At 36.3% G+C, this 22288-nt stretch overlaps 3 protein-coding genes across 6 annotated transcripts in view; 1 reads left to right on the top strand and 2 right to left on the bottom strand.

Annotated features, from left to right (window-relative positions):
• Window positions 1-14879, bottom strand: part of LOC129790638 (protein split ends) — an 89198-nt gene extending 74319 nt beyond the window's left edge. The window contains exons 1-3 of one of the 4 annotated variants that reach the window (XM_055828236.1): window positions 14736-14878; window positions 11855-12326; window positions 10771-11202 (exon numbers count right to left, since the gene is read on the bottom strand). In XM_055828236.1, the coding sequence (XP_055684211.1) occupies window positions 10771-10853 (83 nt within the window). In that variant the 5' untranslated portion in view covers window positions 10854-11202; window positions 11855-12326; window positions 14736-14878. Of the gene's footprint in view, window positions 1-10770; window positions 12327-14735 lie in introns of all 4 variants that reach the window. The other 3 variants (XM_055828237.1, XM_055828235.1, XM_055828238.1) reach the window with 3 other exon arrangements.
• LOC129790699 (transmembrane protease serine 9-like) overlaps window positions 1-22288 on the top strand; it is a 776474-nt gene that overhangs the window by 199625 nt on the left and 554561 nt on the right. The gene's annotated exons all lie outside the window — the stretch shown is intronic.
• Window positions 16418-22251, bottom strand: LOC129790659 (protein brunelleschi). The gene is made up of 6 exons (XM_055828280.1): window positions 21304-22251; window positions 19601-20844; window positions 17726-18745; window positions 17169-17619; window positions 16897-17104; window positions 16418-16825 (listed from the first exon to the last, which is right to left on the bottom strand). Exons 1-6 carry the CDS (start codon window positions 22082-22084, stop codon window positions 16549-16551), a joined length of 3981 nt encoding a protein of 1326 aa, XP_055684255.1. The 5' UTR covers window positions 22085-22251; the 3' UTR covers window positions 16418-16548.

The raw sequence follows: 22288 nt of genomic DNA, 5'->3' as shown, positions 1-22288 counted from the left end.
CTGTATATTAATTGACAGTGAAAGAAAATATAGCAAAAAGCTGAATTTGTTTTACTTGCAAAGTCTGTCAGATGAAATTCACGTGATATTCTTGTGGCATAAGATAGACAGTACCTATGCAGTTTGGTTTTACTGAAGAGAGAAAGCCGGCATTTAAAGAAATTGCACATAAAATGATTTTTTTTAAACGCCAGAGGGCTAAACCATACAGCAGCGACATCTATTGTGAAAATAAGCCTTTGAAATATCCAATGCAGAGACGATCTCAAAAAAATAGAACTGACAAATTTCTAATTTTCTAATTATAACAAACGAATATTGGGCAAAGAAAAAAAATATACAGAGGAAATTTACATTACCTCCTGCTCAGTTTTTTCTTCATCTCCCTCCTTTTAGAGCTTATTTTTCATCACATTATTATGTACATAAGTATTTCAATTCCCAAGCGCGATTTTCTTTCGTTTATTTATTTCCTCAGTCAATTCCGGCTCCTTCGTATCGAGTCATTAGTTAATCACTCCCCGGTAAGTGAAGAAAAAATGAGATTTTTTCTCTCTCTCTTTTAATTAATAGAATAAATTAATGGAAAGATTAACTGAATCATCGTATACTTTTAATTCATTCCCTTATTTATTACTATAATTAGTTAAGTTCTAAATTAAAGATTCTAGTTCAGTATTACGTAGAAATTCTCTTTGATCGATACATTCACAGCAGAAATCTAGATTTATCCAACGTATAGCTAGACTCAATTGTGATGAATTTTTTAGCAATCTGTATATAAGGATTTCCGTGTCAGATACTAGACTCCCTTACTCCACTTCTTTATGCCAATGATCATCACTTTATAATGAGCTTAATATATAGAAAATCGATTTCCCCACGTAAATAAGTGACCGGCTATTAAGAAATTACGAGGAAGGGGGAATTGTATTACGCCCACAGCAATGTACAATATTCCCCCCATAACAAAAAATACATGAACATATATACAAAATTATCTATACAAACTCTATTTTCTAATGGAAAATACTTTCCGTCAAGGTCAATTACTTATTCTTCCGCACTTATCGATTTCCGGACATTAATGAAGGGTCTATTGGATGGATTCTTTTTCTAGAAAGGGCGATAAAATGACATACTTTTGAACTTTTCAATAAAACAAAACCTTCCTCAACTTTATCTTTGAGTGAAATTCTAATGAGAATCACACAGAGAATTCAAAGTTCTTTTAAAAAAAATTCTTTCATTTTAGATTAACATTAAACTGCTAAAGCTTAATGGAAAGAATATCCAAGAGGTGAGAGTATAGAAGAAAACAGGTGGACTCAATTAGAAGAATCATTAAGAAAGAAAAACGGGCCGATAATTAAGTATTTTCGATAATGTCACTGATACTTTATTTGGAAGAGAGAAAGCATTTTTAGCTTTGAACGCTTTGAACTTGTTTATTGGTTTTTTTTTGTGGGGAAACCACCTCATCATCCAAAATACAAAATGGATGACATTTTCTACATCGTGGAAGTTCTATATACCTAACTACTACACCTCTCTGAGATTCAAAATGAGATCGAGTGAGGTGGAGAAGCAAAAAAAAAGAGTAAGAAAGAAAAAAATTAATATTCATGGAATGGTGGAATAAATTCATTTAATTCCGCACTCTCTTCAACTCATTCTTGGCTTCAACTTCATGTCTCGCGTCTTCTTCATCCATCTTCAATCTTCCCCATACAATCCGTTCCTAATTGACTCAGGTGTCTCCTCACCATGCAATTTTACAAACTCACCTTACATGCAAATAGAGTCTAACAAAAAGAAGAATTTATAGCTAAAACAGTCCATCACCAGTCTATGTAAGATGTTACAAAGTTGAATGTGAAAAAGAAAATAAGGATTACGATATAAATGATTTCCTTAATTGAACGGATGTCATTTTCAGTAAGAATCTGAAAAGTTATTACGTTCTTTTTTTTGTTAAAAGAAGTAAAGAAGAAGCCTTGCATAAATGGAAATCTTGAAAGAAATTAAATATTATGATAATATTTGCCGGACGGATATATTGACTTTTTTCATCATTAAATTTTATTTATCTTATAAATACCTTCATCTCACAGACATGAAAGTCCGTGTTTATATTAAAATTTCATATTATTCTTATAATATAACTACATTATGTCTGTCTTTTCCCATTAATAAGTTTATTTTACTCTTTTGGAAAATCTACTCTTGAAATTGCAATATGCTAATTAATATATTTCTCTAATTTGATTTTATTTATTTTTCCTCTATATAATGGAAACTTTTCCGAATAAATGACGTCGTATGAATTTTCCTATGTAGCAAACTTTTTTCACCCCCATCATTCTACAATCCAATTCTGGAAAATTCTCTCTGCATTTAATGCATTTCGTATTGTACAGCAATAATATTTTCCCTTTACCCCCACGATTCTCATTTTTTTTCCCTATCCATCCATCCAACGATTGTAATCTACCAAATGGAATAAAAATATATACATAAATGTGCACGTATATAATCAGAGAAGCTTTTCACCCAGTAGAAACTGTTTATAGAAAAAAAAACTCGATTTTTTATTATATAAAAAAAACTTCAACATTTTTCCAGCCTCATTCAATGTGGAATATAGGAGAAAGAGACAGCCTGGCTAGTGCCATCATGTTCAAACTTTTAAACATCATATGGAATACTCAATGGAGTTGCTGTTGTTAGGCTCCAGTGAATTCCCATCAGATAAGCCACCCCCTCTATAAACATAACACATCAAAATGGAAGAAAATATACCAAGTTTCAAGTGCCGGGTTTTTTGTTTTATAAATTGCAATGAACAAGATTTTTCCTTTATTATGGTGTTTTTTGCATTTCTTTTCCTTAATATTTCAGTTTAAAATTCATAGTTTAACCAATTATATCGCCTTTTTTATTATTATTCATAACACTTTCAATCCCTTTTAGAGAATCAACAAACAAGCACAAAAGGTAGGTATTAGTTCCCTTTAAACTAGTTAGGATAATAAAATATGGTTAAAAAGTTTTTTTCAGGTAATAAACAATTCAAAGTTTACCAGGTTGCAAAATTTATTAAACTAGGCTACACTAAAATCATTACGGCTTTGGAATTAGGTTACATAGGTAAGCAAATACATAAAATTGTCCATTTAACTTTTTGGAAAATGATAAAATAACAATAGAACACCAAAGTCAGGTAAATTTTCTCGGTAAATAACAGCAATAAATACCCTTCTTACGGCAAGAGAAATTTTCGGAAATTCCACAGGATAAGTAAATATTTTAAGCCATGATTTCTCATGGATCTACCTCAGAGCTACAAATAAATGTTTTACATACAGTGGTGCCTTTTATCATACTTTTGCACAAATAAACTCAAGGATTTACCAAACTTGTATCCTCTTAAAGAAACATTTTCAATTTTCTCTTTCTGTAGTTCTACGATAATATAACTTTTTTTTGTTTCCCCCTATTCTTGGTCTTTTGTCTCTCGCTAATGAATTACTCGACAAGTCTCTTTTTTTCTTAATTTCTAAGTTGTATCTAACAAGTTAACAGGGAGATAGACAAAAACATACTCCTGAATTAAACCATGTTAGTCTCTGTTAGTCCCTCCCATTGCAGCTTCTAATGTAAAATTTCTTATCTAATTTAATCAGCCTTAATGATATTTTCGCTCTTTTCTCTTCGTCTCCCCGGTAACCCTCTGTATGTAGCTGCTACCGGTATACCTTTAGTACAATGTACATTTTGTGTTACAATGTAGACAAGAAGTCTTTTCCTCCATTTGAGATGAAATGTGAAATTTTCTTTAGCATTTCAGCTGCAAGAGACATTTTGTTCATTTTCTACTATACAATTATTTATTCTACTCTGTGAATAAAAAGAAGCATACAGAGGTATTTTCTGCAGAAGCATTTTCTGCACACTTCTCACCTTCATTTCTCATTTTTTTTTAATATAAAATCTTTTTTCTTCACCTTTTTTTTTGTTAAAAAAAAGCATTTTCTCTTTGGTCTCACACTATCTTTTGACTCCATTTTTTTAGCTATATATTCAACCGTATTGCATATATAGTTTATATGGTGAAAATGTAGAAATTTTAGCTTTGTTGAACAAAAGCAACATTTTCTCAAATTTTTATCTCTATACAGGGTGTTTTTTTTTGTTCGTTCCATATTACATATCCAAAGGAGAACGACAAACTCAATTGCAAAACATGGTATAGAATTCAGCGAGCTTTTCATATATAGAAATCAGCCCTCATTCGGTTCCATTAGAGAACAGTTTAATGCCAACATTTCATTATCATTCTCTATGATATTTTCATTTTGTTCCTTCTTTCCTTTTAAACATTTGCACATGAACCACCAAGTAAATGACTCGATAAATGAAAATTATGTATATCTGCTTCTTTTTCATAAAGTTCTATAGAAATTCAAGGAATATTCATGGTGAAGATGACTTTTTTTTCTTCATCATTGTGGAATTATCTCGTAGTGTCGGAAGAGAGAACGTCCAAAATCTGTTTCTTATATTGCACATAAAACATATTTAATCCAGTTAAAATTTATAGTTTCTCCTATTCACTTTGATATTCCAACTTTATGCGATATGATGTGGGAAAGTCATAAAATCTTCGGACATTTTGTGCATAAACTACGTCTAAATTGATTAGGTACTGTAGATAGCAATTGGGATCAAAACACATTCTTTTTTTCCGATTAAAGCAAAAAAAAAACATTCTTTCTGTATTTGTACTTATATTTTATTTAGTTCTCTACAATTCTCAACGTTACCCATTTGATTCTTTTTCATTATTTCGTATAATTTCTTCTTATGCTTACAGTAATAAGCCCTAGAATTCCCTGTTAAGTTTTTAAAGTTCTTTCCGAGATTTCATCTTCCCTCGAATATTAATCAAATATCTTTCAGATTGTAAAAGGATTTTCTTAAACTACAAACACACGAAAAGTCTTTATTATTAACGTATTTATAAAACCTAATAATAGGACAGCTAAAGAATATAGCTGTATGCATTGATTTCCTGATTCAACTCAGGCTCAAACTTGGCAACAATGGAATTTATGTATGTACTATGTATGAATTAGTTTCTCCATTCCAAACTCCAACTTCAAAATTTATAGTTTTCGAACATATATAGAACTTCTAGGTAAGATTATTGGTACACACTAGAACCAACTACGGAAGGAGATGAAAAAATTCCAGGGAAATATTTCAAAAATTTTCACATAAAGTTGGCAACAATGTCACAATGTGAATTGAAAACTTATATACATATAATGCATTATATATATTCCGACACTGCTCAAATGGGATGATGTGTAAGTGAGAAGGTAATACGGACTATAGGACCATCTCATTCGTTCTTGTGGTATTTCCATGAATTGCCGCAGTTGGAGCTGTTCGCTCCTGTTGGGTGTGCTGCTTCTGAAGCTGCTGCTGCTGCCATCATAAAATATACATATACCTATATCTCACATAAGGCATCGAATGTCTACATATAGTCATATTTATGTATTATATATATATGTTTCATTAGATATGGTGAGAGAGCAAAAAAATCTCTCTGCTGTAGGACTTTATTTGAAAATTTCGTATCCGTATACATATAATTCCTCATCTCTCTTCCTCCCTCTTCATAATCTCACGTTTCAGCACACATCCTGCTCACACTTATGGCACCAGACACATCACGGTATGGGAGATGAAGTGAAATGGAATGATTTCATGAGCCCCAATGGATTTCTCTTCTGCTGAATTGTCGCTTTGGACTCTTTTTTTCGACGTGTGCGACAAGAGGCGATAGCATAGCCATAAAGCAGCGATCCATTTGTGTTTTTTTGTGTATCTACCTCCCCCCTTAGAGCCCCCGTAGTTCACATGTTCCATAGATCGTATAAATCTCGCCTGTTTCCATCTCATCCAAAACACATTGCTGCTCTTTCGTACTACTGTAGCAGCCAATCTTTATTTTTCACTCTAACCATCCTCGTCGTAACATCCACAAACTCCCTTCCTCTCTCTTACCACCCCCCTTCGTATACTCATCCATCTATCGACCGTATACATATAATTTCTACACGATTTATACTGGATTATATATACACACAATACTACGTCTCTCTCTCCTCTATATTTATAATATAAAATATATATAATTATATCGTCAACCATTTTACCATCTATCCCTGTCTTTGGCACAAGTGCAAAGAGGATGGACTAAAGTGGTGAAGTAAAGTCCGTTCATTCGCATTTGTGGTTGTGTGTATTGTAGCACTATGTGTATGTTTTTATTATATAGGAAAAGTACTGAAGAGCGGTCTCTGTTCTACATAATACTCTCCCTATGTACAATATATGTAGGTATATACATCTAGCTATATGAACAGCCCTGACTCATACACTGCTTCTCCCTCTATCGCACACGTAATCCCATCCATGCTATCTCTCCTTTTGTATATATACTTTCTGTATTATATTTCTCACAGAATACCACGTATATATATAAAATACTGGCCATGCTGAAAACATCGACTCGATGGTTTTCAAGCAGCCCGAGCTCGTTCAAGTTCCCAACAATTTCTGTCTCTGACTTTTTTTCCTCATCATCTTCAGCCTTTTCTGTACATTTCACATCGTTTTCTTTACATTTTTTTTTGCTTAAAAAATATTTGTCTTTTCCTTCATTCCACCATCATATTTAGCAGCCATGTACAATGTATGCTCTTCATTCCTCCCAAGAAGAAACCCCATATGTATGAGGAAATTCGTACACAGTTGTCGAAAGAACAGGCTATGCTGATATTGAAAATGTCAAATACAAAAAAAAAACATGGAGTTTTTGCCATTTTATCAATATTCTCTGCGCAATTTGCATGAATTTGCTGTATTTTCCACATTTTTGCATGCATTAGTGACGTTTTTGCCACGTAAAAGCGTTCAAATTGGCATTTTTTTCGACATTTTCCACACTCCTCATGTTTGGGCTCTTCTCCTTTTGCAAAAGTCCCCAATATAGGTATAGAGAAGACTTTTAGAGTGGTGGAGTTCCACCAAGTTTCTTTTCCAACATTCATTATGTACTCCTTCATTGCTGTGTATTTATAATACATAGAAGAAGAGAATTGTACACATTTGCCCATTTTATATCTCCATAGCACTTATAGGTATGTCTATATATATACCAAGTCTAAATAAATATAGTTGCTATGGTGGCCAATGTGAAAACATTGATTGCAATTTATTGCGTTAGTTTTTTCCATCTCTCTCAATCCCATACAAATTCCCCAGCATTGTATCTCTCTCCCGCCAATACCAGTATTTTTCTCTTTGCTTTCAACATGAAGGAAATACCTTTTTATACGTCTTTTTTTCTTTATTTCTTCTTCTCATTATTTATATTATATTTTCTACCTTCTCAAACTTACGTACATACATATTTCACGACGTTGTATTATTTCCTCTCTCCCCCCATTGCGATATCTCTTTTTTTATTTATTTTTTTTCTATACTATTCAATACTTATGAACACATATAGGTACCTATAAAATTTTGCTGGCTTTCATGTACCTATATATAATATTGAGAAAATACGTACTTGGAACTTATAAAATTATTATATTTTCCTTTCTATATGTATAAGGGAATAATATCCTAAGGGGTGCACTTTGAGCCCTGTTGAGACAACCGAACGGACGAATTTTTGGGCAGGAGCAAAAGTAAGAGAGAAAAGCATTATTCTCTCCTTGTTCTGCCATACCATACAAATTACAGGGCTTGTCTCTTTTAGGAAAATGTATTATAACCCCCTTTACAGCAAAGAACATCCAATTTTCCCGTGGTGGTGTATGGAGATATATATACCTTTCCAGCTCAACGAAAATCCATAAAAGTTCCCTAAAATGGTGGAAATACTTTGCTTTTTGCGTTCTTCTCCTTGCAACATAACCCACCGAGCTAGTATAAGTTTCTCTATGAGAGTAGGTACTAACCATATATAAACCCAGCAACTATTTTCAATTGGTAATTCTTTTAGTCTTAAAATGGCAAAGTTGAATAGCACGACACACAGACTTGATGAAAAATTCACCATATTATATACCTCTTCTCTCTACATATATATAAACTAAGATGGTTAATAGAAAATTTCCATTTATAGCAATATTCGGCATGCCAATATGAGATTTATGGTTAAAAACGGAGGTGTAAGGTTTTCTAAGAAAAAAAAACAACGCTATGTAGTGACTTTTTTTCACACAAAATGCACCATTGAGGGACCTTCTGTGGTGGAGGGCAAGGAAAGGACTTCATAAATTACAAAACTTTTCTCTTCACTGACAACTAAACAGGAAATAAACAATTCGGTGAAATTTGTAAAACAGGTCCAAAGCACGTATAGTTTGAGAGTATATAGTTTTGTCTGATACATATTTTATTTTATTATGTATTTCTTGGGAGCCATTTTGTTTAAAATTTTTTCTATATACATAGTTCCAAAACAAAAAAATACATATTTTGTTAGATTTTATGTTAAATGACTGAAAAATCAAACTTACAATTTAGAATTACAATTTAGACTTAGACCATTCCTGAATCATATGGAATTTTTACTTAATTTTGTTTTTTCAATGTGTTAATTTCTATATTTTTTTAAACTTATTTTAATAAAGAATAATTTTTATTTGATTAAAATACATTCATTGTTATTTTATTAAATGAATTTTTACAATTTTAGCTGTGTTTCTTTCAGACACAGCTTTTGTGTACCGAGCAAAATCGAAAGTCGTCAGATCGGGCTCAAACTTGGGATGAGCACGAATTAGGGTCCCCACATTCCAAAAAACGTATGCGCCAAAAAATTTTTTCCGGCCGTCCGTCCGTCCGTCCGTCCGTCCGTCCGGAACCTTTTGCTAAATTACAAGAGAACGGTAATAGATAGAGACTTGCGGTAAACGGCAAAGTTTAAATATCGACCGGAAGACATCCGATTATGAGGTCAAATCCACCCCCCCACCCCTCCGTCCGCCATTTTGAATAACCTCAAAATTTTGTTTTCGCTATATCTCAGCCCCTGTAATAGCTAAAAATCTGAAATTTTGATATGTTGTAGGGGACATCAAGAGCTTTCCAACGATACCTCATTTTCGAAAATCGGTCAAGCCGTTTAGCCAATATGGCTGCCACAATTTTTCATCGAAAATCGACCATAACTCGAAAACGGCTTGACCGATTTTGATCAACCCGGGGTCAAATGAAAGATCTCAACAAACCCTACAACTCTCCAGAACATCCGAAGTTTCAAAAGTGACCGCTAGGGGGCCAAAAATCAAAAACAAAATTTTCGATGAGTTTTCGATTAATATCTCGAAAACGCCATTATCGATTTGCTTCATTTTTTGATATGTTATAGCTGACCATATTATCTAGCTCCATGCCAAAAATGAAGAAAATCTATGTCGCCGTTCTCGAGATATAGCCTTCCAAAGTTGGCATGTCATATCTCGGGTTCTACAAGTCCGATTTTAATCAACTCAAGCGCAAATGAAAGGTTTCGTGAAGCTCTACAAATGTCTAGAACATTGCAACTTCGAAAAATGACCGCGAGAGGCGCTAAAGTCAAAATAAAAATTTTCGAAAATTTCGAACTCGAATATTTCGAAAATGCTATTATCGATTGACTTCATATTTTAATATATGATAGTTGAGGTTAAGACCTTTCCAACGATAGCTCAAACTCGAAAATCTATGGAGCCGTTCCCGAGATATGGCGTTTTAAAGATTTCTTGCGGGATGACTTTTCAACTTTTCCCGACTTTGCGCGTATTTAAATGAATTTGCGTTCTAGTTTGCTCTCACAAAATTGGTACACTGAAAGAAACACAGCTCTCGTAAGCTTGGTCAGCTTACCAGTACATTTTATATTAGTTTTACAAAACATTAACTTTTCTTTTTAACAAAAAAAGATATTCAATCATAAACTAACAATTAGATTTAATAAGGAATGGTTTCTTAATTTTGGAAACTAAAGAAAGATATACTTAGATTTTTTTTGGTTAATTAACTGAAAATATTAAAAATATTATTAAAATGATTTGAATAATTGTTTTTAGGAATTTGTCCCCGTAAAGTTTCTTAAGTCATTTAACCAAACCTTTAAATACCACAAGTTTCATAATCCTTTTACAAACAATTTTTTCTCATCTAAATAGTATATTTTTAATAGTTAGGAGACTAAGTTGATTTTCCTTTTCTTTTGCGTCCATTGCCATCTTTGCGTTATTCCGACGTTCAAGACCAAATATGGAATGAATTCTTTTTTGGTTTAGATCCGTTAAGTTAGTAATTTTTGTGTTGTGTTAGTACTGAAAGCTTTCAAAAGGGTATTAGTTTTGGGAAGGATTTATTTTATGTAGTTCTACAGGTAAGAAACTTTAATTTCCATGAATCTATATAATCAGTATTATTTTCCGACGAAATCTGTATGTAATATTTTTCCTAGTAGTTTATAACGTGTCAAATTCCAACAAGATATAAATTTAATATTGAAATAGAGGCTTTAATATTTAACAACAATAGTTTTATATCTTTTTCGGCTTTCTATGTTTTTCTCAATTTGAAAAATCTCACTTATCGGCAAATATTCGACATTTCATCAGGTCCACAGACAGTTTTATACAATGACTAATATATGTATGTAGGAAATTGCATGGATAGACTCACCTTTTAAAATGCTCCCGAATTCGGTCTTCGCGTACTGTTTCGGGCAAATTTCCAACCCAAAGGTGTCGAGTCTCGCGTACCATTTTGCCTCGGATTCTTCATGGAGGCGTTTCAGGGGCGTCCTCCTGAACACAACACTGTGTTTTGTCGATTTCGAAACCCCCCTTTTAATTTGGATGATTCTCTCTCAACAAAAACACTAGTGTGATTGCTATTTTGCCGTTGATAATAAACAGGGAAATATCCGAAAAAAATCGAATAGGCTCTACTTTAGCCTTTTTTCTTCCGATGTTCTTCCTCAAACGCCGAATTTGATGTTTATTCCACAGTTGAGGAAAGATTTCACTCTTGGATTTCTCTTGCGCACTTCAACACTTCTTTTTTAGCACACTACTCTTCAAAACTTTTTTTTATATACATATATATTTCTTTCTGGGCAGAAGAACAAAATAAGATGGAAACAAGCACAAAAAAATGGAGATTGAGAAATGAAAATTGATAGGGAAAACTTCACTGTTTTCTTATTTTTTCTTTTTACTTCTTTAAACTCTAACACTGTTTGAAGGTGGAGAAAATCTTCACAGAAATTTTCTTCGCACTCCCCCTCAACTCCACCTTCTGCCTCTATCCCTCGTCACACACAGAATCACACGAGAGAGACGCTTCCCTTATTGATTTCTATACTTTTTTTTCGCCTCTGACACTTCCCAATTTTGCTGTGGATTGATTCAATTAGGAGGACCTCAGCCACTGCCAGGGACCTCACATTTTATGTACAGTTTTATGTACATTCTCGCATCCATCTTTTTTAACGTTCCGTATGCGAAACAATATACTTCTCTATTTATTTTCTTCTTTTGAACAATGCGGGGAAAATTTTTCTTTTCTCTATTCTGCCCAAAATGTTGGGGTTGAATGTGGGTGGAGCAAGAAAAAAAAACGAAGAGAACTAAACAATACACAAACCAGGAAGTTCTTCAACTCTGAGGAACTTCCGGAGACACTTTTCTTCTTCTTTTTTTCCCTAAGCAATATATAGCTCAAGAAAAAAGGCAGCACAATTTTTCACTGCCGGATTTTCTACCTTTTTCTTTTTTGCTTTTCCACGTTCACCGGATTTTCGTTCTAATCTTTTCGCGAGACTTAGGCGTAGCCCAACATACCTATCTTCACCCACTTTCCATCCCGCGTCTTCTTTCTTCGCACACACCCCGAAAAAAATCCTTTTCCAATTTTTTCACACCATTTTCTCAATTTTTCTTGGGCATTTAGAACACTTTTCCCCAATACTTCAGAAAGTCTTCTATCCCTTCGTTCAGACACTAACAATTTTCTTTTTTAACTTTTGAGGATGATTTTTTTTCACAAGACTGTTGCACTATGTCACTTAGACACTTCTTTTTTTTTTCAAAGTTTTTCTTTTATTCTTTTTGTCAAGCTCTCGAGAGCTTTAACCTCTGCGATCCACCGTTGGAACTTTAATTCATCTTCAGCTGGTCTTGAAGGTTTCTTTTTCTTTCGGGTTTACAGTTGTTGAGACTTTCCACGGCAGAAAACTAAAAATAAAACAATAAAAGATTATGTAAAATAAAGGGAATAGTTGCATAGATGTAACCCATATTAGGAAATAAGAGAAAAAGAAATAGAATCTTTAATTAAAGAATGATAAGTAAAAACGAGTAAATGGAAAAAAAACATTCAAGTTGTTCAGTCATAATTTCTATACCAACTCTAAAACTTTTTTTTTCATACTCTGTTTAACATATTTCTTATTACCACGTTTTAATTACAATTTACTAAAAATTATCTTCTTGCAAAAAACATAAAACAGACTTTTAATTAACCCGAGACTTTTGGCAAAAAAGGGGAGTTTGTTTTTATAAAAGTTTTTAACTAAAAACTAAAAATTTAATTGGAGAACATTACTCATCAAGGCTGAACTAAAATAAGGAAAATTTTTAAACTATAATTCGGACGACCTTGTTGTGTCAAGTTTCAGAAGAAAAACAAAAAATGTAATATTTTTAGATATTCTTGCAATGCCTCCAGTGCCCTGATTATGGTCTTAAAATTTTATGTAATTTATATCTTTTTCTTAATTCGTTTTTTATCAATTAAAGGATTGAGTCATTTTGGATATTTTATTAAATTAAATTAAATAGATGCTGGTGCAAAAAAACTTTTAGGAAAAAAAAACATTTTTTTAAATAAAGTTTTATATTTTCTTATTTATTATTACACAATTTCCTCTTTTTTTTTAAGTCTTTACAGATATAACACAATTTTTTTTAAAGAGAACAGGAAAGTGTGATGATAAATTTTTCCAAAGTTCCTTTTAAAAAAAGTCTTATTGTTTCTTAAAAAAATGAATTTAGAAAATGTTTAAACGTAAATTAAATTCGTACTAATTAAAACACTAAATATCAAAAATATATTTCGGCCAAGACCTAGAAACACAAGAAGTTCTTACAGAGACCCAAATTATTACTTCTTTTCAATAAAAATAATTCACTTGTTTAAATATTTAGCTGAATTTCGGGAAAAAAATTCGTCTGCCTTAATCTTGTTTATTCACCAAGCACGTTCCATTCAGACTACGCATTATTTTATTTGTTATCTATATTCCATTAAACCCATTAAACTATTTCTTTATGAAGCATAAAAATCCTTTTTCTTTTAGATAATTTCTATTGAAAATATAATTTTTTTTTTAAATTTTCTACAAAATCTGAAAGTTTTACGTCACGCAAGATTTTTCTTCTCACTCTCTAGTAATTTTTTTCGAAAAACCAAAAATATTTTTAAAAATTACATTTTGTGACGTATTTTATATATTTTTTTTTTTCAAATTAATTTCCAAATAAAAAAATCTTTTCTAAAACACCAAACAAACTCGCACACAGATGAAAATTGACAATTTATTGCTCAAAAATAATCTCAATATTTTCTCACACACTCGTTAATAAAAAAAAACTCTAAAATAAAACCCGCGAGGAGTTTTGTTGTGTGCCCCATTCCTCATGTTCGAGGGGAGACACACAAAAAAGAAAACACGCATTTTGGGTGCAAGGAATTATGTAAGAGCGGAATTTTTGGGTTTCTTCGCGGGGAAATAGATAAAAAAAACTTTGTGAGCAAAGAAAACTATTAGAAACTTTTCAATGTGTTTTCATTGTATATTTAAGGAAAATTTACATTTTTTCATATTTTCACACAATTTTTCTTTACAAGATTTTACAGAAAATTATCTTGAAAAACAATTTATTTGTGATTTTCTCTTTAGAGTGTATTTTTATGGCAAAAACGTGGAAGCAATTCAAGAGATTTTTGCAAGGAAATGCAATTTTTCATGGAAATCTCATAAAATTCAATGAAAAAAAAGTAAATTTTGAAATTCCCTTTTTGTGACCTCCTTGAAGTTTTCTGCAATTTTCCCCATGCTGTGAGTTTTTTTCTTGGTGCATGGAAAAGTGAATTTTCCGAAAATTTTCATCATTGTTTTTTTTTTCTCCATCAAATCAATCTTTTTGGGCGTGTATTGCTGACCAAGAGTGTATTGGCTCGCCAATATTATTCAATAGGAAAATGGACTGTGTGCGTAAAAAGATCTCTCTCCATCGACATTTTGGGGGCTCTCATGTTTTCTCCTTTCCTCTCACACAGATCCCCAGAGGGCTGGGCGCACGGAAAAAAAACAACCCCTCCCCGGAGAAAATGCACCCCTGGGCAACCAGGGGCAAACCGGGCAACAGAGCCCACGGAGCTCCAACGAGGAAAAAAACTTATGCAGAGGAAAAGTTGGAGCATAACATGAAAATGTTTCTCTGTTGCGAAATAATGTGAGACGATAGTGAAGATGCTTATGTGAGAAAATTCCGGGAGGGCACGCGCTCGATGGAAGAAAAAGGTGTCAATACACCACGGAGGGCTTATTTTTGCAGGGGCGAATTTGCAGCGATATTTACCACAGAATCGCATGGGGAGCACTCCACTGCACACTTTAAGCACTTTTTTGTGTGAATTTCCACGGTTTTAACCAACTTTAACCGTCGAATAAATGCGTTTACGCTGCTGGCGATGTTCACTCGACGATGTCACGAAAATAACTGACATTTCCTAAGATTGTCCCAACGCCGCAACCTCCAAGGTGTTGCTCTGAAAAATGTGACGAGTTTCATTTGGTCATGTCCCGTAACACTTTGCGACATATAGGAGGACAAACTGTTTTACTTTTGTCCCGAACTATCATGAACCCACTTCAAATTGCCAATTAGGCCAATTATTTTGAAATTAAATTTTGAAATTTGTGTTTAAAGTAATGATCCTGGAAAAAATAGAAAGAAAAGTTAAAGCTTCACGAAAAGTTTAGGATTGCTGATTTTCAAAATGGCGTATTTTTTAAGGTTAGATTTCTGAAGCAGCCATAATTTTTTCCTTAACATAAGATTTTCTCACAGCAAAAGAGCAGACATGAAGACGAATATAGCCGAAATAAAGCAATCGATGATTTGAGTATCAAAAAGTCCTACAATAACTTCCATGTTTTTTCATGGACAAGTAGTGAAAACGTAACAGAGTAGTCCAAATTGATGTGGGAACTTATCCACCGAAAGTCCTAAGACTCACCATCGAATATGTGTTATTGGGTTGATGATGAATCTTGTTGGCGACCCATTAAAACAAATCATTCAATTCCCGGAGGAAAACAGCGGAAAATTCTCTAAATTCTGGGGAATTTATTGTGAAATAAAATTTGTTTTATTTTTGTGAAAAAATATTTTATTGTAACGTATTTAGAGCTAACTGAGCAAAGGTATAACATTGTAAAACTATCGTAGTGAAATGTAGAGCCAGTATAATAAAATATAGGGCTAAACGTGCTAAAAAAGAGCTAACATTTTGAATTTCTGTAGATATCGTCAGATTTATGAAGAACAATCAGGAAATTGTATTAATTTCTATTTGTTTGCAACAGATGTCGTTTTCCTCATCATTGCCCTAGATAAAATGAAAACTATTGTTATGTTTTATAGTAATTAGTAACACAGTCGAGTCCTTTACACAGATGGCGCAAGCAATTAACAACAATGATGAAAAAATATGAAAGAATGACTTTGGAAATAATTAAAAAAAAAATGGCCGACTCAGTTGATATTTAACCCTTAATAAATTACTCTTTACGTCTAGATATCAACTTTTGAGATAGATAAGAGGCTGTGATTACGAAATAATGGAAAATGGCGTTGGATTGTAATGAAAAAGATTTACTAAAGCAATATGGCAGCCAAAATGGTGTCTCAGAAACCGCCATTTTGTTTTAGAATTATAAAATTTTGTTAAATACTTTTGAAATCTAATTCTTGGGGCCTTGAGGGATAGAATTAATGTCCTTAATCGCTAAGAATATTGACTTAATTAAATCAAAAAAGAAATTATTTAATTGAATTACTTTCAGATTAACTAAACCAATTTTAGAGCATTTTATATCCATTTTCATCCTTTCCGATCCTCCTCCGAGTCCTTAATAATGCTTTTTTATGCTCGTAAAATGTTCAGGAACTGAGGAAACAATCAAATTGTCCCCAAAAGCAGCAAAATTAGGAGAAAACGGGCAAGAGGAATTTGAAGATAAAAAATCTTGTAGGAATCAGTAGAACAACAAAATTTTCATTGCTAAGATTTGCACCTATTTTCCACAATATTCTCTCCTTCAGCCATGATAACAAAAATAAACATAGTATTTGCAGTATTGATGGAAGTGTGTACGGAGTGGCGGAATCATTCAATAACGGTGACTTCAATGGGTGGAGTGAAGCGCCAAACATGAGCATCCGTTGCTGGTCGATGCCCCGAATTCCCGGACACCGTAATAGCCCCCACGGATGACACCCCGCAGCCACTTGATGATGAATCAGCGGCATGACTGGAGATTGAGACCATCTGGGAATTTTGGGCACTACACTGAATGTCCGCCTTGAAGCGTCCTGGAGTAAAAAATATCACAGAGCACTCATGTGAGGCTCTCTCGCTGCGTCCCAGGAAGGGTATGAGTATTCTGCAAAGCAAAATGGAAGTTTATTGTAAAGCTGAAGGGATTTTTCTTTTTTTTTTTTAAACTGAGCTTACTCATTGGGTCCTGACATAATAATCCGTGTCTCGAGGCGATAGTTGTGCATTCCATTCTGGTAGTCTTGGTAGAATTGGATGGAAATTGTGAGTCTGTGTAGTGGCTGTGGGGAGAGATTGATGATGGACACACCCACGGTGACACATTCTCCTGTCATCTTGGAGATTTCTGCAGTACTGCTCACCTTTTCGTTGTCCACGGAAATTTCTTTGTGGCCAAAAAAGAAAATTCTCAAAAAGAATTCATTTTCACACAAAACTGAGAAACTTACCCCACTGCAGAGGAGCCACAGTGACGAGATCTAGCATTGCAGGTGAAAGAGTTATACCCTTGAGAGATGCTAATCCCTTTGTCTCCATCCCCATGAGGCTCCAACGTAGATTTACTTGATCAGCAATGTGGGTCGAACAGATCTTCTCAATGTTATCCACCTCATGCCCACTGACAACACTCCCGGATTCACATGGCATTCCTGCTTGAATTTTCTCCAGGGGACATCGTTCCACGGGTACAGGAATACGGCAACTCTCCTTTGCCTCAATGACAATATTCTTCTGTTCTGTGTACTGCAGTGCCATCTCCTGCCCCGTCATATTCACAACATCCAGCACCAAGTAGAATTGCGATGGTATTTCCGCAGGGAGGACATCCCAATTCGTTACATGGGCACTGGGCAGGAGTTCCAGGGGTAGTGAAGCCGACACTTGACGGCAATAGCCCTCCTAGAAATATTAGAACATTTATTCTTTAGTGTTTAATCCTGACAATTGGTGGCAGCGGTGGGATTCACTGTACTCTTTAACACCGTAAAATTCTTGTTTTTCTCACCTGATAGCCAGCCCCTCCGGAAAATCTCAGTCTCAGTTGTGCCTCCATATGCCTGGAACCCGTTCCCATTGTGGCCGTATTGAGACTCACTGTGGCCAAGGAGGAATGCCCTGAGTGGGTACTACGGAAACTCGATGTGAGCTCCGTATTGCGTCTGTGCGTTGGTGAACTAACACGACTATGCGTACTTGGGCCCGATGTCACCGTCATGAGACTCGTAGAGCCCACACTGAGACTCTGTGGTCCATCATGTGCCACCTGAGCCGGTGACATGCCCGCTCCAGCGGATAAGAGAGACAAATTAACGGGCCCAATAAAGTCAGCATCCCCAAAGATGCGCAATGTAAATGTGACTGTGGCATGTGGAGCAATGGGGAGGACCTTCTTCATCTCCTCAGCAGTCACCCAGTGAAAGATTCTTCCCTGTGTAACGGAATCCAGCTGGGAGTGAATGGCACCCTCCAAGAATTCAATGGGTACAGGACCAGTATTTGTAATGACCACCGAAACATCAGCCTCCTCACCATTGTACAATGTAATCCCCTTCTCGGGTAGAGAAGTTGCCACCGAGAGTGTCGGAAGTGCCGGAATGACGTCCACAGTTACAGATGTGGGCAAATGATGACGACTCCTCTGCATATCGCGCAATCTGCAGTTGCTCTTCACCCCCAGCGTATGAGTGCTGTAGCCGAGAATTTCCAATGTTCCCACTTCAAGTGGTGTTCCCTGGAGCGTAACGCACGTGGCTGCTGGACTTGAGACGAGAGAAATTGTCTGTGGACGCGATTCGAGGACAACACCCGTACTCAGGAGCCGCATATCACACACATGCAGCTCCCCCGGAAGAGGATTCATCAGCTTCAGTGACACTTCTCCCACATCATGCTGTACCCACTGTACAGGTTGCGATGATGTACTCCCCGAACCACCGGATCCACTTCCGGCACTCCCTCTGTGCTGTCCACCACCCGTGGCAGTACTGAAGTGAATCGGCGTGAAAAGGAATGGACCAGAATCAACCTGAAAGTCCCGAAAATAAGTTTTCTTTTAATAATTTAAAATCAATAATTTATTGACAATTGGTGGCAGCGGTGGGATTCAAAGCGCTTTGGTATTGTTCAAAAAAATCAAAAAAATCAATTTATCGATTGTGTGCTCTGGGTCGTACAAAATTGCAAGAAAACTCACAATAAGAAACTTTCCAATTATTTAATAGCCAGGATAATAAAACTTTTTTAGTAGATGAGTGAGCTTTTGCAGAATATTCCCTGAACATTCCCACCACACCTTTAGTGCGAAACTTCTTCCTTTTGTTCCCAATTTTTCCTGGAAATTCCCCCCACGGAAGAATTAAATGCATCAAAACGTGACAATTAAGGGATTCCACAATACATTTCTCTCATTATTATAGCATGAATGGCTTTGATAAAATGTTGCAAAATGTTGCAAAGTGTTTGATTTTATTTGCATTTTATTCTCTCTTCATTTTGTGGCAGCTTACCGACTGTAATGCCGTCATAAATGCAATTGAATTTGAAATTCCAATATTCCATTAAACATGAAAATAAGAAATTTGAAAAAGCTCTTAACAACATTATAAATTATTTAAATAAAAACTCTATTTTAAAATCCATTAGAAATGAATTAAATGTTTCAGTTAATCTTATGAAATTTAAATTAAAGACATTCATAGAGTAATTAAAGAATATAAGAGCTATTAACATGGTAATAATTACAGGTATTTATATGTAATTAATTACATTTAAGTACCTGAAATTTCAGAATTTTAATTAAATCAAAACAGCGCTGTTATAGAATCCAACATATTGACTTTTTAATAATTTTCTTTATAAAAAAAAAACGGAATTTTCTCACCTTACTCGTGGCTATTTTGTGTGGCCTGAGTGTTGGAGAGAGCTCTCGTACTTGCAATTGGCAGCAAAAGGGTAAATCAGTGAGATTTGCCGGCGGTAGGACTCTTCCTGAGTCCAGAACAAGCGGCACTGGGGCCCCTTCGCACTGTGCTGCTAAATTCTGCAAATGTGTCGCAACTTCATGCTGTTCTGCTGGACTCAGGAATGGCCACATTGTCTGAATCATGTAGGTGAGATGTCGCACCGCAACGGAGGCATTATCCATCCTCTTAGCAGCCAGCACGAGTTGCTGCAACAAGTCCACTTGAAGGCATTTCCATCCAGAATTGAGAGAGATCATCTCAAGGGGATCCAGAGACATTTTATGCCCTGGAAAACTATCCAACATGAGTCTATAGCTTGCCGCCCAGTCGGGATTTGCATTGCTTGCAGCTACATGCCGCCAGGCTGCTAATCTCTGGCAGAAGGCTGCCTTTCTGTGGTAGCCAATCTTCTCATAGAGCCCCGTGAGGGTTTCAAATCGCTGCACTCTCTCCTGTTCGCTCATATTGAGATTGATGTACAGCACATTCTGCAGGAACATGGATACATCGAGATTCTGACCCTGTTCAATGCAAATCCGGGCAGCTTTGAGAGCTGCCTCGGTCTCAATTATCCCCGCATGACGGTACTTGCTGTAGTTTATTATTGCATCCCTGTAGCGAGCTGTAATTTCCTCAGGGGAGAGAATATTGGGCGGAAAAGGTGCCACGGGGGAGTCTTCCATTGATCCTGGCGGTGCCACAATGCTTGAAACACTCGATGAACTACCCGTCGTGACGCCGGGAGAGAGACTCGAGGCGAGTGATGAGGTTGATGATTCAGACGATGAGGAGGACATGGAGGAACATGTGGACTTGGCCACACCACTATCAGCCTCAACATTTGATTGCACAATTCCGGTTTTCTTGCCCTTGGGCGCAACACGACGCTGCGGTGATCCTGCTTCCTGGAGACTAGCATTTCGTTGAAGTGGCTGCGGTTGACGCATATTGGGGTACAGGAGAATTGCCGAGGCGGCACAGAGACCCTCATTGGCCGCACCGAGCCACAGTGAGTCACTTATGGCACGCAGAGTCTCACTTGCGGCATGAAAGAGTGTCAAGGATTCAGCCACTAAGCCGGCTTGAAGCGTCAAGTCTGCCAAATTCTTCGTTACGCGTCCCATGCAACGCTTCCGGTTGTTCCGGGACTCGAGATCCAAGCCTGCAATGAAAGTTTTGTTTTTATTCGATTTTTTTTTGCCCCTTTTCATTTGCCTACTGCGATCTCAAAGGCATTTATTTGTTTATGAGCAAAGAAGACGTTTTTTTTTATTCACGGATGATGCCAACTGTTAGCGACATCAATTACTCGACTGTGTAAATTCCCCTCCTCCCAGAAAAGTTACGCAAAGAGAGAAAAAGCAAATAATCTTGAGACAATTTGTGACTGAAGGAGAACATTGAGAAGCCCAAGAAGTAGACGTGACCATCGATAAATAGCCACTTCCCGCGATTGTTTTGTCTGTGCGAGCAATGCAGAAGATCATCATGAATGAATTTCACCCTGGATCATTTTCCAGTTCGTTCACGAGATTGCGCGGGGCAGTGGAGCGCATCAAGTGCTGTGATATGCATCGATAGCACCGACCGAATTCCATCGCACATCGCCAACAAAACTTACCCACAAAGTCTCTCTTCTCGAAGGGCGCCAGCAGCAGGGACACCTTGTCGATCTTCTCGCGTGACCTCTCCAGTCGTTTGGATTCGAGCACCCAGAAGAGTGCCCCAATGAATTCCGTCATGGCTGCTTCGAGGTTGGCACACACATCATTTTCAGGGTAGAAGAATGCCCGACTCTTGAAGTTGGACGGCGGTGTGAAGATCTCTTGGAGTTTCTTGCTTGTCATGGGACTTGTGGACACCTTCCCATTTGTATTCACTTCCCCACTGTTCTCTTTATTGCTCCCTGTATCACTTCCCATGGATTTTGTGTCTTCATCCCCTCCGGGCTGGGTGGTGGCAGCATCTGCAGTGTGGGTGGTGGGCCCAAAGAGGAGGCACCGGGAATCATACAAAGTGGATGTGTACTTAACCTTCAGTGATTCATGGATGCGACAGAGTTCATTGAGTTCTGTTTGTGTGTCAAATTTGCCCACAGTGATGAGGCCCAGGAGGCGACGGTGTGTCTGAAAGTCGCCCCAGTCGTTGTTCTCCACGGGATGGTCACGAATGTAGCGCACCCAGATATCTCGTGGATTCCCACCTGAATCCACAATACGCACTGTATTGACGCGTTGGATGCGCTCAAAAACTTTCTGGAGGGAACGTGGCTTGGCGGGTCCAATGCCACGCACGAGAACCAATAGCGCCCCGTGGTGGTGGGCGTTCTGCTCGTAGTCCGGATGCGACATGATTGGCTCACCAGACCCCTGCGACAGCATGTAGCTCACGGAAGATCTCATAGGGGGGTCACTGCGCTTCCGGGTGCCCTGAACGTCGTGATGGTGTCGCGGTGATGGCGAGAGCTGCGGAGAAGCGACGAGAAAATAGTTTTACTCAAAAACATCTCACTTGAGCTTAAAAAATTTTTTATGACGTCAAACTGTCAGATTCCATTTTCTCTGGCTGTGACGTCACGGCCGGTTCCTGCGCTGATTTTTTTTGCG

The sequence above is a fragment of the Lutzomyia longipalpis genome, chromosome 2, assembly GCF_024334085.1.
Source record: "Lutzomyia longipalpis isolate SR_M1_2022 chromosome 2, ASM2433408v1".
In the NCBI taxonomy this organism is placed as follows: domain Eukaryota; kingdom Metazoa; phylum Arthropoda; class Insecta; order Diptera; family Psychodidae; genus Lutzomyia; species Lutzomyia longipalpis.
Note: the sequence above shows the minus strand (reverse complement) of the source record. Positions and strands in the feature narration are given on the sequence as shown.